General features: G+C 36.8%; 1 protein-coding gene across 1 annotated transcript in view; it reads right to left on the bottom strand.

The window, feature by feature from the left end:
• bmal1a (basic helix-loop-helix ARNT like 1a) overlaps positions 1 to 13,702 on the bottom strand; it is a 31,136-nt gene extending 17,434 nt beyond the window's left edge. The window contains exons 1-9 of the mRNA XM_028449933.1: positions 13,568 to 13,702; positions 6,359 to 6,535; positions 4,254 to 4,317; positions 3,879 to 4,026; positions 3,407 to 3,427; positions 3,235 to 3,267; positions 1,942 to 1,971; positions 1,575 to 1,732; positions 165 to 244 (exon numbers count right to left, since the gene is read on the bottom strand). Coding sequence (XP_028305734.1) covers positions 165 to 244; positions 1,575 to 1,732; positions 1,942 to 1,971; positions 3,235 to 3,267; positions 3,407 to 3,427; positions 3,879 to 4,026; positions 4,254 to 4,299 — 516 coding nt within the window. The 5' untranslated portion in view covers positions 4,300 to 4,317; positions 6,359 to 6,535; positions 13,568 to 13,702. The remainder of the gene's footprint in view (positions 1 to 164; positions 245 to 1,574; positions 1,733 to 1,941; positions 1,972 to 3,234; positions 3,268 to 3,406; positions 3,428 to 3,878; positions 4,027 to 4,253; positions 4,318 to 6,358; positions 6,536 to 13,567) is intronic.

Here is a 13,702-nt window from a genome sequence, read left to right as displayed (position 1 = left end):
AAAACGCATTGTGTCTTGGTGAACTCACTGTAAAGTGTAATGTGAATACTGTATATGAACTGAATAATGTGATACATAGTAAAAATCCAACAGTGTTTCATGTACAGTAAGACTTAAATGACATGTGTACAATGAAAGCTTTTAAAGGAGCCCTTTGACCTCACCCTCAGTATTAAGTGCTTTAATTCATCGTCCGACAGAAAGGAAGGCTTGTAGTTTGCCTCTGTGTATGGGTTGGCTGCACCTGCATACAAAAATAAACACACAGCTTACATCTACGGCTGTTCAGGCTGCTGCTGTACACACAGATTACACCTAAGCTTGTTCAGACAGCACCTGGATACAGAAATAAACACACGTTACATCTACGGCTGTTCAGACTGCAGGTGTGACCTGCAGTGACAGACAGAGTTTGCAGCTGTTGGGTTATGAACCATTTATTTGTTTAAGACAATTTGAATACAGTGTTTGACTCTGAATGGACTAAATCATCCTGCTGCAATGATGAATATCTGAAGAGAACAGTTAACCAATAGAATAATTAAAGACATTTTATAATGACTTTTATTTAACATTAGTGCAAAAACAATATTTATTATATTATCACATCAAAACTACTTACAATAAACTTAATGAATGAAGTTAAATAAAAAAATATAACCCAAAAACACAACCAAGCTTCTAACTTTCTGTACTACAATGTTTCATCTTAAATAGGCTGTGTAATTTTCTTTGAGATGACCAAAAGTATCATGATATGGCAGTAAGTAGGAATTTAATTCTGCAGCTTGTTTAAGAACAATGCATCCCAACATTACTGTTAGTTAGCCTGATTAATCTGTGTATTGTTTGTTCTTTGGATATTCCATTTCAAAACCAAATTTGAAAAATAAATAAATAAACAGTGTGGGTATTTTGTTTTACTGAATTAAATAAAAAGAAAAACAAGTGAAGCAGGACCACTTGGTTTCAAAATCTAAATATTAATGGCAAATTATTTTTCCATTTGTGTGATATTTTGACATTTACGGGGTAATTAGGGCTTGAGTTACATGTTTTAAACACGCCACTCACAGTGAACTCACAGACTGACAGACTATTTGTCCAGGACAAATAAAGAGCCATGCTTTAAGTCACATGACTGATGTCCTGGTGAATTTAAATGTTATGAATACATAAATAAATTAAAATAAAATGTGGAATTTACAACAAACACTTGCACAAATCTGATTAAAAGAACCAGAGTTGGTGTTATATACAGTATCGATGCCCCTCGTTTCATGTGATCAACTTCCGTGTGTGTTGATTAGCTGCCATTGGTAGCTCTTGGTATTAAAATATGGGAAATATTGTTTTTACTGTAAAAGTCTTTCTAACATCTATTGTTTTCTTGCTCTGGCAACACAGTGGATACTCAGTCATCATTTTATTTGGATATTATTTGGACCGCAAAACGAGCTGAAACAACCACAGGGTGCATGAAAACAGGAGCAATACCAGAAAACTGCAGCTAGAAATCCCGTGGGAGACCAGGTGAAAAAAAAAACACTAATGCTGCTGCTCATCCCAAGTACCTCTGAGCGTCTTCATGTGCTGGACAGCCATTCGCAGCACTGTCAACTTATCCAGCTTGCGGGACATGGCATTACACGTGGGCACCAATGATGCCAGCTCATCAATGAAGCTGTTCATCTTGTCCCTGCGACGTTTCTCGATCAGGCTGTGAGCCTCTCTGAGAAAGAACACACAAGGAGAACTTATAGTTTACATCAGTGAGTGAAGAATGATTTTGGAGTTTGATCAATCAGTTTGGATTATAAAAGCAAATGAACACACACACACGCACGCACGCACGCACTTCAATAATGAGTGATTTAAAAACATCTTCATAGATATTTGGGTGAAACAGACAAAGAAAGAAAGGGAAACAGTGATCTGTACCTGGCGTTTTTGATTCTGCCCTGTTGGTCACTACAAGACAAAAGAAAAGACACAATAAAGAAGACAGTTAACTTTAAGGGAGGAGGTGTAATGGTATGAGACAGGAGGCATTTTAAAAGGCAGGGCAGGAAAAAGCGATAAGGGAGGAAATGGGGCCACGGCTAACCTTCCAGGTTCTGTAACCAACCTCATTTGTTAGTTTAAACGGCATGGAATCTTATGCAACCGGCTAATGCTTCAGGGCTGTATTTGATGGGAAACTGTGGTGACTGACAGTGAGCAGATGTGGGAGGCTTTGATTCAACCACCACCTGGTATTTCTATAGATGAAAACTTGTGTAATGACACAATATAGAACAGATTTTAAAAAGAGTTTTCATTTAAAGATGTTACATCCTAAAATTCCATTATTTCCTGCTCTGAACATAATAAATAAAAAAACAAAAAACAAAGAGAAATTAAAGCTTCATTTTACAAAAGGATCTTAGGTAAGTAAAAGCATTACTTTGACTTTCTCAATTGTCAATGCATTATTGAGTAGTAGAAGCAACCAGTTTAGGTTCTTCTTTCTGGTTTCTGGACATTTCTGAACCTCATGATAAGATAGGCAGCCAAAGATAATTTGCTGTGAGAGGTCACTGCTAAAATTCAATTCAATATTTGAATACTTTTTTATTTTGATTATCTATTTTTTGACTGTAAATAAAAAAAAGAATTGACATGTTTGTCAATGTTAAACCATAGCATACGAGTGCAAGCTCTGATAGTAACCATTAACATAACTGAGGTGCGGTATACCAATAAGAAGGTAGTTACAATACAGGACAAGGTATCTAGTTTTAATGAGCCTAATGCAGAAATGACGTACATATACATCATTTCAAATCCAATTGTTCACTGCCATTGACGTACATGTACCATACAACTCTGACCCAGATAGCAAAATAATAATAATTTTGCAATCAAACGCCCAGTCTCAGTGTTGTTTTATAGAAGGAAACCAATGTTCAGATGTGTGAAGTATCACTAAAGCAACAAAAAAATGGCCTCAAAGTCACTGACAGTTTTTTTTTTTTAATCACAAAAAGGCTGTTTTCGCAGCTTTTTGCTCAGAAACTGGTGTTTCTGATGGAAGTAGAGAGTCTATTCTTTTAGAATCTGGTTTGAGATTTTACATGGTCATAGTGCAATACATTCTGTGGGTCTTCAAAAATCTGGCAGTCAGGCAGGTAGCTGTTTTGAAAATGGTTGACAGCCAATGAGTTAAGGTTGATGACTGTGTGATAAACTTACCTCCCCAGCTTATCTTTATCTGGGTCCATGTCACTAAGGAGAAGACAGAAATACTGGTTCAGACTATCATTCTTTCATATTTCATGTTGCAACACTAAGCAAGTGAAAGGGTTCAATGCTGACTGATCAATCACATTTGTATGTATGAAAATATAATTATATCTCAACTTACTCAAATGCGAATCCATCAATCCTGCAATGAAACACAAATTCATTATTTAGTTTTATTAATAGAAGTTAGGAAATGTCTAATTATTCATAATGTGTAAAGCCACAGCATTTGTTATTATCAATCGAATTATATCCACTTTATTTCTATGACATGTTCAAATTTGAGGCAAGTTAGAGCCATATATCGACCCCAGGAAACTTTAAGGCAAATGAGGTGGGTGCTTAAAAAGTTTTTAAAAGAATATTAGAGAAACTACATACACAAGAAACAAACAAATCCACCTTGTGATGCACTAAATGCATCAAACAAGGTGGATAATGTGATGGCTTAATGTATGTGCCTAAGTAAAACAACTCAGCTCAGGGATTATTTGCAAACAGATTTCTCTTTAAGGGCATGAACTCTGGAACACTCAACATTTGAAGGTTGACGTCCGGTGTGACACAGAATGTAAGATTTTCTGATTTCTTACTGGTAGTCAGTGGTGCTGCCCTTCCTCTTGCGGGTGTAGTCCATGCCTGGTGTGCTAATGGAGCTAGAGATGAGGTCAGTTGAGCCAGGGGACATGAAGTCAGTCATTGTAGACGAAATGTCCATCCTTTGGTCTGCCATCAGGTCATCTAGGAAAAATAAAGAGATAATAAAGATGCTTTAATACTCAACACACTCAGGGAAGATGTGAACAAACATTACACTTTAGTAGACTGTTTTATGTTACAGACAAGGTTAAAAAAATATTTTTGTGAATCAACAGTTAAACCCACAATCTAAATGCATAAAATTAAATTTAAGTGAACTCTTAAGGAGAGGTCCTCATTGGGCTCCACTTTAAGTACTCTTCACTTACCACATATGTTCATCACAGCCTCTGTGTTAAAATCATCTCCTTCCATCCACTCTTGAGCCCTCAACTGTGAACACATGGAAGCATTGCATCGTTGAGAGATGATTTAAAAAGAGAAATTATAACGATTAAATAGAAAAAATAAACTTGACACTGTACAGCAGTTTCTTGGCCACATATAGTAAACAACACATGCTTTAGGTCAGACTGGTGATGAACAACAGGAACTATTGTATTCATGTAGATATTCTGTCCATATTAAATCCCAGGCATGTGTAGGTCATGTTGTATCTGTTACATGACCTGAATATTCTTTCCTACCTGGTAAATTGAGATACATACCAGGGGCCTTAAAGGGGACATATCATGGTTTTAAAGCCTTTCTTTTTACATATAAATCATACAGTTGTGGTCTATATAAAGCGGAACTCCAACGCTTGGGTCTAAATTCCTCATTATTATAGCTCCACAGGCCCCTTTTCTACCCCTTTTCTGATGTGCTTCTGAGAGCAACTCGTTTTGGTGCGGTCTCTTTAAATGCAAATGAGACACTCCATACCCCGCCCCCTCTTCAGGTGACACTCGGTTCAACTCCACCCTGCTCGGCCATTTTTGTAGTTTGATAGAAGAGATACGGCTATGTAGCGGCGCATAAACTTTTTATTCAGAGGTTATTTACAAAATGTCAACAACAGAAGACTTGTCCATCCAGCCTTACATGTTCGAGCCAGAGTCGGACCCGGCGGAGCGAGATGAAAATGAAGATGATGAACCTGCAGAACCCTAACAAGTGAGCTAACACAAGCACCGAGCTAACGCGAGCGCCAAGCTAACGTCACAAAATGCATTTTAATACAGTCTTTTTGGAGACAAAAACGGCAAAATGAAATGACTAATGAAAACTTTAGACTTAAATTAAATCACGTAGGCCATATCATCAAGGATCTAAAACGAGCACACAGCGCTAACATATGAAGACGGTGCAACTGCTAATGCTAACAAAACAATGACAGGGACGTCTTATCATCACACTTTTTAGCGTTATTTACAGCTTACCGAAGTGCTCTGTTCATCGTCTCCAAAGATAGAAGGAATTGACCCCTCAATCAGACAAAGTCTTTTGGCAAATCCTTCTTTATACTGGCGGAGGTTGCAGAAGCAGTCATCCTGCTTGTGTGCTTCGTGCACACAAAAATGACCTTACCCACAGATGTGGGTACATTTCCATAAAAAATAAAACTCAATCAGGCACTTCGAAAAGGTTCTGATGCTGGGAGACGTTGTAATGAAACGTGTGGGTTACTACATCCAACAACCGAACATTTTGATTTCTCCTCTCGTAACTTCTGCATCCTTGAGCTTGGACTACAAAATTGCAGCGAGAAATAAGAATGGCGGATTGCTCGAAGTGTTGGGCCTGGAGTCGATGTCCTAATTTGGCAGTTCCGCTGCAAATACTGTGACGTTATTGTTCAAAAAATGTAATAGAGAATAGAAAAATCGAAACAGATTGAAAAATATGACCGAAACAGAATATAAAGATATCTACGGAGCACCTGAAGAGACTAATTTGATTTTTTCTGTACTTCTAAGCACTCTAAATATACAACAAAATGCATTTAAGGGCTAAAAAAGTGGATTTAACATGATATGTCCCCTTTAAATCCCATTTCTGAACTCTCATTGAAATTATTTACTGTGTACTCACATTAAAATAACCTCATTTATTTAACAACCTTCTTTACTTGCAACTTCCAATTAGGTTTCCTTGTAAAGCTTGTGAACACATTAATAGCTTGTAAACATAGGTTATATGTGAAACTTCTGTTTTTTCTAAGCTGGCTAGCGAATCAAAACAGCAGTAGCCTACTTTTATTTGGTGATAATTCAACTCCACAACACAGTATCCAAGACAAGCCCATTCAGATGCAAAGGCAAGGGCCTTATCATTGTATGGCAGAGGGGATAAGAGGAAGTGGACATGTGGACAAGCACAAAGTCCAGTACAGGGCATTCGGACAGCTATTACTGGCCAACAAACAAGAATGGGATCAGCACATCCGAGCTGCGATATTTGATATTTTAGAAAACAGAAGTGGTTCCTTTACCTGGATTCGAAACTCAAACAAGCCCTGTGGTCGGGCCTGGTGTGGTGGTCTGGATCAGTCTGGTCTGCGCCGTGCTGAACTATTCTGGGTCTGGTTTGATTGAACCTGATCAAGTGTTATTCAATTAGACGGTGGCTGCAATCTGTGCCTTCAGCAGGGGAAGCAGCACATCTATTTCTGATAAAAGAGACAAAATGACGTCCGTCAGCATTGGGTGGAAACAATATTTCACAGGAATTGTGAAACAGACAAAATGAAAGAAATGTGAAGACAACAGACAAATAGTGATTAAAAAAGCATTTGGTAAAGCTTTTGCTTTTCAATAAAACACGTCTGTTCGGCACCAAACGTTCTTTAATTTATTTCCTCATGACACAATGTGTGCATATTATTTTAATATATATAACAGTATCTAGAATTACTTTTTCCTGAAGAAAATGCAAGTGAGGATGCATAGCTGAAACACACCCTTACTTGGCTGCTGAAAACAATGAATAGAAAAATTTAAATTTCCCATTATAATTCATTTTATGGCAAATTTCAGCCAATAATATCGTCAATCTCTGCTTGTATCTATTAGTGTTTTATAAAAATATCAATAAATAAATAAAAGAAGACAAAGATGGATTGGTCTTCTCAAGAACTGAAACAGGTTTTTTTTTTTAAATGTTTGCAAAAATGAGGGAATAAGATGTTGCATAAAACAGATTTTCTTTAGCATAGTTGATTATTTTTTCAGCAGGTCAAACTTACAAGAAAACAACAAACAGCTGAAACAACAAAATCACCCAAAGGTCAGAAAATGGCTGATCTTAAAAACCCTTAAAATGACATGTGAAAAGTGCTCCAAGCACCAGATTCCGATGGTAAAAAGACCTCATCCAAAAATGCTTTTAGACCTTACATTTTGGTCACAGAAGCTCCCATCACAGTCTGTATAAAATGTTGATCTGGTTAAGAGGAATACATCCATTAGGAAATATATAATTGATTACAATTAAAGCATGACTGATTTATTTTGATAGAAATAGTTTAAATTTTCTGAAGTAACTAGAGAAGGGTCTCTCTAAGACTTGCAGAAAATGCTTTTGTGCCACTATGTGATGATGATTGAAAACTGAAAAGAGTCGTTGCTGAAGTGAGAATCTGGGTCAGCGAGTCTCTATGGTCTAAAAACTAGACAGCCTCAATTTCTATCACCACCTACTTCTACTTGGTCAGTGAATCAGCATCAAGCCATTCAACTCAGTTTCCTGCTTAGCTCTCTACACACCCACTTGCAGTCATAGAGTGGCCAACAAGCAAACAGGTCAACCAAAACAAAAAGAAAAGAAAAAGTTCAGCTGCAAAGGCCTTAAGAAAACTTTCTTATCAGTGGTTGCTTCATTTCCACCACTGTGCACATTTCTCTCATCTCATTGCATGTACTGTGCACTGTGTCTGCTTTGCCTCTAGTAGCGAGTGTTTTTCTCATAGACAGATGACTTGTCAAGGGTGACCCCACCTTGCTGATGCTCAATACATTTTACTGCAGTGCAACTCTTAACAGGACACACAGGTTGGATGGCTAAGGCCTCACTTGTGGAAAAAAAATGAAAGAATTCTGAATTCTGGGCAGCATTTATTCAGGAAGGTTTTGTAAAGCACAAAAAAGGTTTGTAATAATTTAACCCAAGTCATCGAGTTTGAATCTGGATGTGTTCATGTCTTTCTGGAACTAAGTGAGTCAGTGCATCTTTTATTGATGTAATTATATTTATTTTGCCAACCTTTTTAATCACAGTAAACCTGAACACAAAGGGTCAAATTGTATTGGGATTCTGTTCAAATCTTAAGCAAAAGTGGGACATAAAGATAATGAGAGCAGTATGCTTTTGAAACACAAAATTAGACATGTTTTAAATAATTAAAACAGTATAATATGCTATGACAAGTAAGTTATTGGAAAGTGGACAGAAGAAGAACCCAATGAGGGTGCAGTTTAGTAATCTAGAATGTGTCATCAGGATTTCATCAAAAGCTATGAACTCTACAGAATGTAAAGCTTTAGTAAAGTTAACACTGACAGCATTAAAACTGCATTTTTCCTATTGATTCTTTTCTTTGGAACGGTCCTAAAAATTCAATAACACAATAAATTTACCATAGTCTGCTTTCATGTGATGCTTAGGTGTTACAGAATTTTAGCTTGAAGATTAGATTTATAATGGGATCAGATAAACACTTTTTGCAACACATTAGCTAAAATTGAACAGAGTCCCTTAGCATATTAATTTTGTTAATCACAAAAACCAACCAGACTGACTGACTTTAAATGGAAACAGTGATTAAAGGTATTTTACACAATAGAATATAGGTCGCACACTGAAAGCATAGGAGGGTGTTTCCTTGGTCACATGTTCATACAATGCCACATACAACTGACACGTCACATGTAACCAGGTTGTATAAAAGCCTACACAATTGTTCTTCCATACTTTATTTTTTTTAAACAGGAAAATCCAGCATCTTATATCTTATAGAATATATAATCGTCAAATTAATTAATTTATCACCACATTTTTAGAGCAGCTGCTTGATCAGTTGAATTGGGGCATGCATCCTTAATTGGGAAGTCAGGCACTGATCCAAATTACCTTCTTGAGTAACTTAATTACTTATGACCCACAATCGTCTTCTCTGGAAAACTATGAGTTTTACGGTGCGTATTTTGAGGGCAGCATGGAAACAGGTCAAACCTGATCAGATTCGGTAAACCATTGATCCCTGAGAGGAAATCAGGTGACATTAATGCTGTTCTCATACATCTTTATATGATAATAATAATAAAAAGGAGAAGTCAGAATAATACATGACACTACAACTTATATCTACCTTTTAAATGTGTGTACTTTATTTTTGACATACATTTTTGTTTAATCATGAGTTTTATTTATTAGTATTTATTTTGTTTCCTCACAGGAGTTAAAAACTAATATTTTAAAAAAACAAATAATAAACACTTCTAAAAAACTAAATTAAAAAAATTGAAGTGGAAAAAACAGAATTTGGAAAAAAATAAAATGGATTTTATAGGGCCCAAGACAATGTATGGACTTTATCTTGTGTTGTTGGAGATTTTTCTGGTGTTTTAAAATAAACGCACGTATCACTCTAGTTACTGTTCAGAGCAACGCGGCTGCTACCGTCAGCTCGTCCCCACCAGTGATCACACAGAGGCGGCTGTGATCCCAGCTGCCTGCCGCTGTGAGCGGACTGACAACCATCACTCTGCATCCAGACTATAAAATGAATTTACCTTGAATAAGCCTATCTTGGTTTACACATGTCTGTTATCACTCTCTCTCTGACACCTGTGTGTGTGTGTGTGTGTGTGTGTGTGTGCACGGCGGACCTTGCACAGTCACGGGGATCCATGAGGACACAAAGCAATCCATTCCTCCTCAGAATTTTAAACTGTTGCTTCTCCACCTCGGTCTGCCTTTTTACTCTTGATTTGCTGTGATGGAGACTTTTGCTGTGATTTCCGTCATTACATAACGATAAATAAAAAACTATAAATAAATAAAACAATTCCCAACTTAAAGTGTAAACAGGTTCCTTACAAACACAAATACATTTGAATACATCAACACATTAAAAAAGGCTACAATGGCTGCTGACTCAAAGAGCTCATGAGCTGATATTTTATGGAATATATCAGTGCATGCGGATCACTCTATTAGTGTTACTGTACGAAATTAATTTATTTCCTCACTTAAAATGAAATTATTTTCTAAAAAAAAAAAAAAAAGTACATGAAAAGCACAAATAATTCCATCAGAGCTGTTACTGTTGCTGAAACTTGTTTCATTTATCTTATGAGTTACATAAAGTTATGGTTAATAAATAACTCTCTAATTTCCTATAATTAAACCAGATCAAGCTGATGATTTAATCATTCAGTATATTTTGGTGTAATAATCTCAATAGTTACATTAGTCTAATGGGACCAGTTTTGTCTGGGAACAAGTGAAATATAATTTAAAAATATTGTGTTTCACAAGTTTTGACGGGTGCATAGTGACATTAATATTATGCTAACATTTATTTCACACAACGTGTGACATGTGTAGCTTTTATTCTTCCATACAAGTGTTAAATCTGACCATAAACAAATCGATGGCTCTCTGCGGCTTTATGACAGTAAGACGTGTTCTTTTTATTTGGCCTATTCCTTATATGGAGTGGTTAGCATTAGCTCTTAGCCCAGTCAGTGTGTCAGCTTAGCATAGTTAGCTTTAGTTGAGTTTCCAGTTCATAATCGTTGCTACAGGTTAATCTCTGTCCCTGTGTTTGTGGAACTTTGGGTGGACATGACAGAGGAACTTGGATTGGTTCACTTGGATAGTTATCTGGTCTTAACCAAGTAGCGGTCCATAATGTATTTCAGCTCGGCAGCTTCAGGTAGCCGTGACGAGCACCGTCATCTGTAGGTGTGAGAACTGGGGGCTGGAGGCGTGGTGCACACCGCGGCCGCTTAGGCTTCACTGTGGCGCTCCCGTAAACCTCGTTTCGCTCCAGAGAATAATAAGTTGACAACATACAGGAGCAGTTTTGGCCTGTGGAACAAGGATTTTATGGGCATGCTTGGCTAAATTGAGGGACAAATGGCCCGTGGCCCTTGCTAATTTCCGCCATGGGAATTTATCGTTTATATCGTGGGATGATATATTCTTACCGGTGAGAATATTTTTGACGATAAATCATAAACAACAAAATATCGCACATTCCTAATTAGCAGTAACTTCAAAAAGTAGGAAAAGTTTAGGTTTCAACATGCAATTCATTTTCATTACATTTCATAAAAAAATATCATCTTCCCATTTTACTAGCTACTAACCAACAACTTTTAACTCATCATAGCATGTAACAATCAAGTCATTTTACAAAAAATCCACCTTGCATTTTTTTTAAATACATCTTATATACATTATATTGTTGGGATGTAACAATTCACTCAACTCCCGATACGATTCGATTCACGATACCATTCTCTCACGATTTATTTTACAAAATGGGACAAATGATGACTGAAAAAAAATATCCCTTCATTTTTTTGGGGGGAAAAAATGACAATACTACACTATTTTCCTTTTATTTTTCATTGTCAAAACAATCCAGTGATAAACTATTGAAAACAATGCAATTTAACTAAAAATAAATCCTGAATGAAATAAATAAAGGAATAATACAAATGAAGAAGAAGCCTATTAATTTAACTTCTGGTTCTACAGTAAACAATGCAAAACTGCATAATAGTTTCTTTTCTTTTTAAAAACTGAAAATGTATTTTGTGCTTTAACAATTGGACTTTAAAAAACCAGTCATTGCACTGTATTTACATCAGATATTTGTTTGGACCAAGAGAGGGCGCTGGTAACCCAGTGGTCAGTTGGCATGCAGCTATTCTCGCAGTGAAGAAGAAATGCTATGCGCGAGCAGACAGAGCTAATAGAAAAACGTGACTTTTACAAATATTCACGTAATATTACAGACATTCTTTCGGTGCTAATGGGGTAAGGAATCATTTACGAACATGTTTAAGAATAGTAGGCGATTCCGCCCGCCGCCTATGCTTCTGGACAAGAGAAGGATAATATATAACGCCCTCTGCTGTTTAAAAAAGTACTGCAAATCAATTTTCAGAGTATCGATGTGAGCTGTGATACCTATGAATCATTTTTAACTGCCTTACGATTAATTCTTACATCCCTATTATATTGTACATAACAAACCGCAACCCATACAACAACTCTGCAACACTTAAAAACATTTGTCACAATCTTTCAATAAAAATAAACATTTAAAGATGGTAATTTAATATAAAAACTTGATCACGCGCAGCAGTATTTAACTTTACTAACTACATCTGTAGTATGTATTTATCTTTGTGATTTTGAATCCTGGAAAGTAAATCAGATTTCATATGGCGCTCATTGGTAACTAGAGCTCCTGAGGGCCCCTCACATGGTCCATACGGGCACCGTGTTAGTGACCCCTGAAGATGACTAATGGAAACGTAAGAGTACAAGCAACTCCCATCATTGTGAAAATACATACATTTTAAAATACCTTAAGTAAAAGTAAGCAACTGCCTTGAGGTTTATCCATGCTTTTGACAAACTGATGTTACCTCCACAAAAAAATAAAAATAAAAAAAATAGTTCAAGAAGACACCATCCATCTGTGGCACAGGTGTCAAACGCATGTTTTTCTAAAGAAATACCATTAAGACAACCTGGACAAAGTCGTTAAATGGCAAATTTGCTGAGTCGATCCTTGCATTGCAACGTCCGCACCCCAGGGAGTGAAAACTTGTGGATGAATGGACATTTTCATACTTAAACTTGGCGTGCATTCAGGCTCAAACGCACAAAATGATAGAAATGTCAAAAGACAAGACAAACTGCTGCTTTGATTCTGATTACATTAGTGTAGTTATATTGTGGTTTGGTAGATAGGTCTAAACTCAGAATAAACATAACAAAGTGTTATTATTATTATTATTATTATTAATATTAATATTAACAATGATGATGATGACATATTTCTGCATCTACTGCAGGGTTAACATAGTCCAAAACGAAGAATACATACATACACAAGGACAAAAGACAAGACAACAAAAACCCAGGAAACATTAAAAGGCTTATTACTACTTTATAGGACAGGGTACGTAAAGAGGATAAGAATGTGGTCGCCTCTGGATGGATGCTGTCGAAGAAACCCAACCAGATTCACCCACCAAGGCCTGTTTACATAGCTAGCGTGTTAGCCACAGAAATACTGTAAAAATAATCGTTCGCACCAGGGTCACGTTTGGTGACTATTTAACTTAACCCACAAACCGGCTCTTAGGTAAGCCCCCAGAACACTGCTGTCAACTGACAGCGGGTTTTAACCAACCAGACACATTGAAAGACATCTTTTTCCTGTCCTTTTTTTTTAAAATACCGCGACATTATTCGGCTAATATTAGCACACAGCTGCTAGCAACCGAGTGCTAACTGTCAGGACTTAGCCACATAGCTAATGTCCCACCTCCTCCTCACACTGACATGACCAGAAGGCACTGGGAAAAACATCGACGATATCAACATCACAAACCTTACACAGTTGCACATCACCAGCAAACAACAAACTCGCCTTTTAGTGTGGAATACTTACAAAATCTACGCAGAGAACAAGGCATCCATACTGCAGGTAAAAAATACATCAGCAAACACGCATAAGTGTGACATAAACGATTCTCAATCAGTGACCCAGTTTCTCTACACCGTCATGCCTGTCGGACCACTAACC

This window comes from Gouania willdenowi, chromosome 6 (genome assembly GCF_900634775.1).
Source record: "Gouania willdenowi chromosome 6, fGouWil2.1, whole genome shotgun sequence".
Lineage (NCBI taxonomy): Eukaryota > Metazoa > Chordata > Actinopteri > Blenniiformes > Gobiesocidae > Gouania > Gouania willdenowi.
This window is presented reverse-complemented; position numbering and strand designations above follow the sequence as displayed.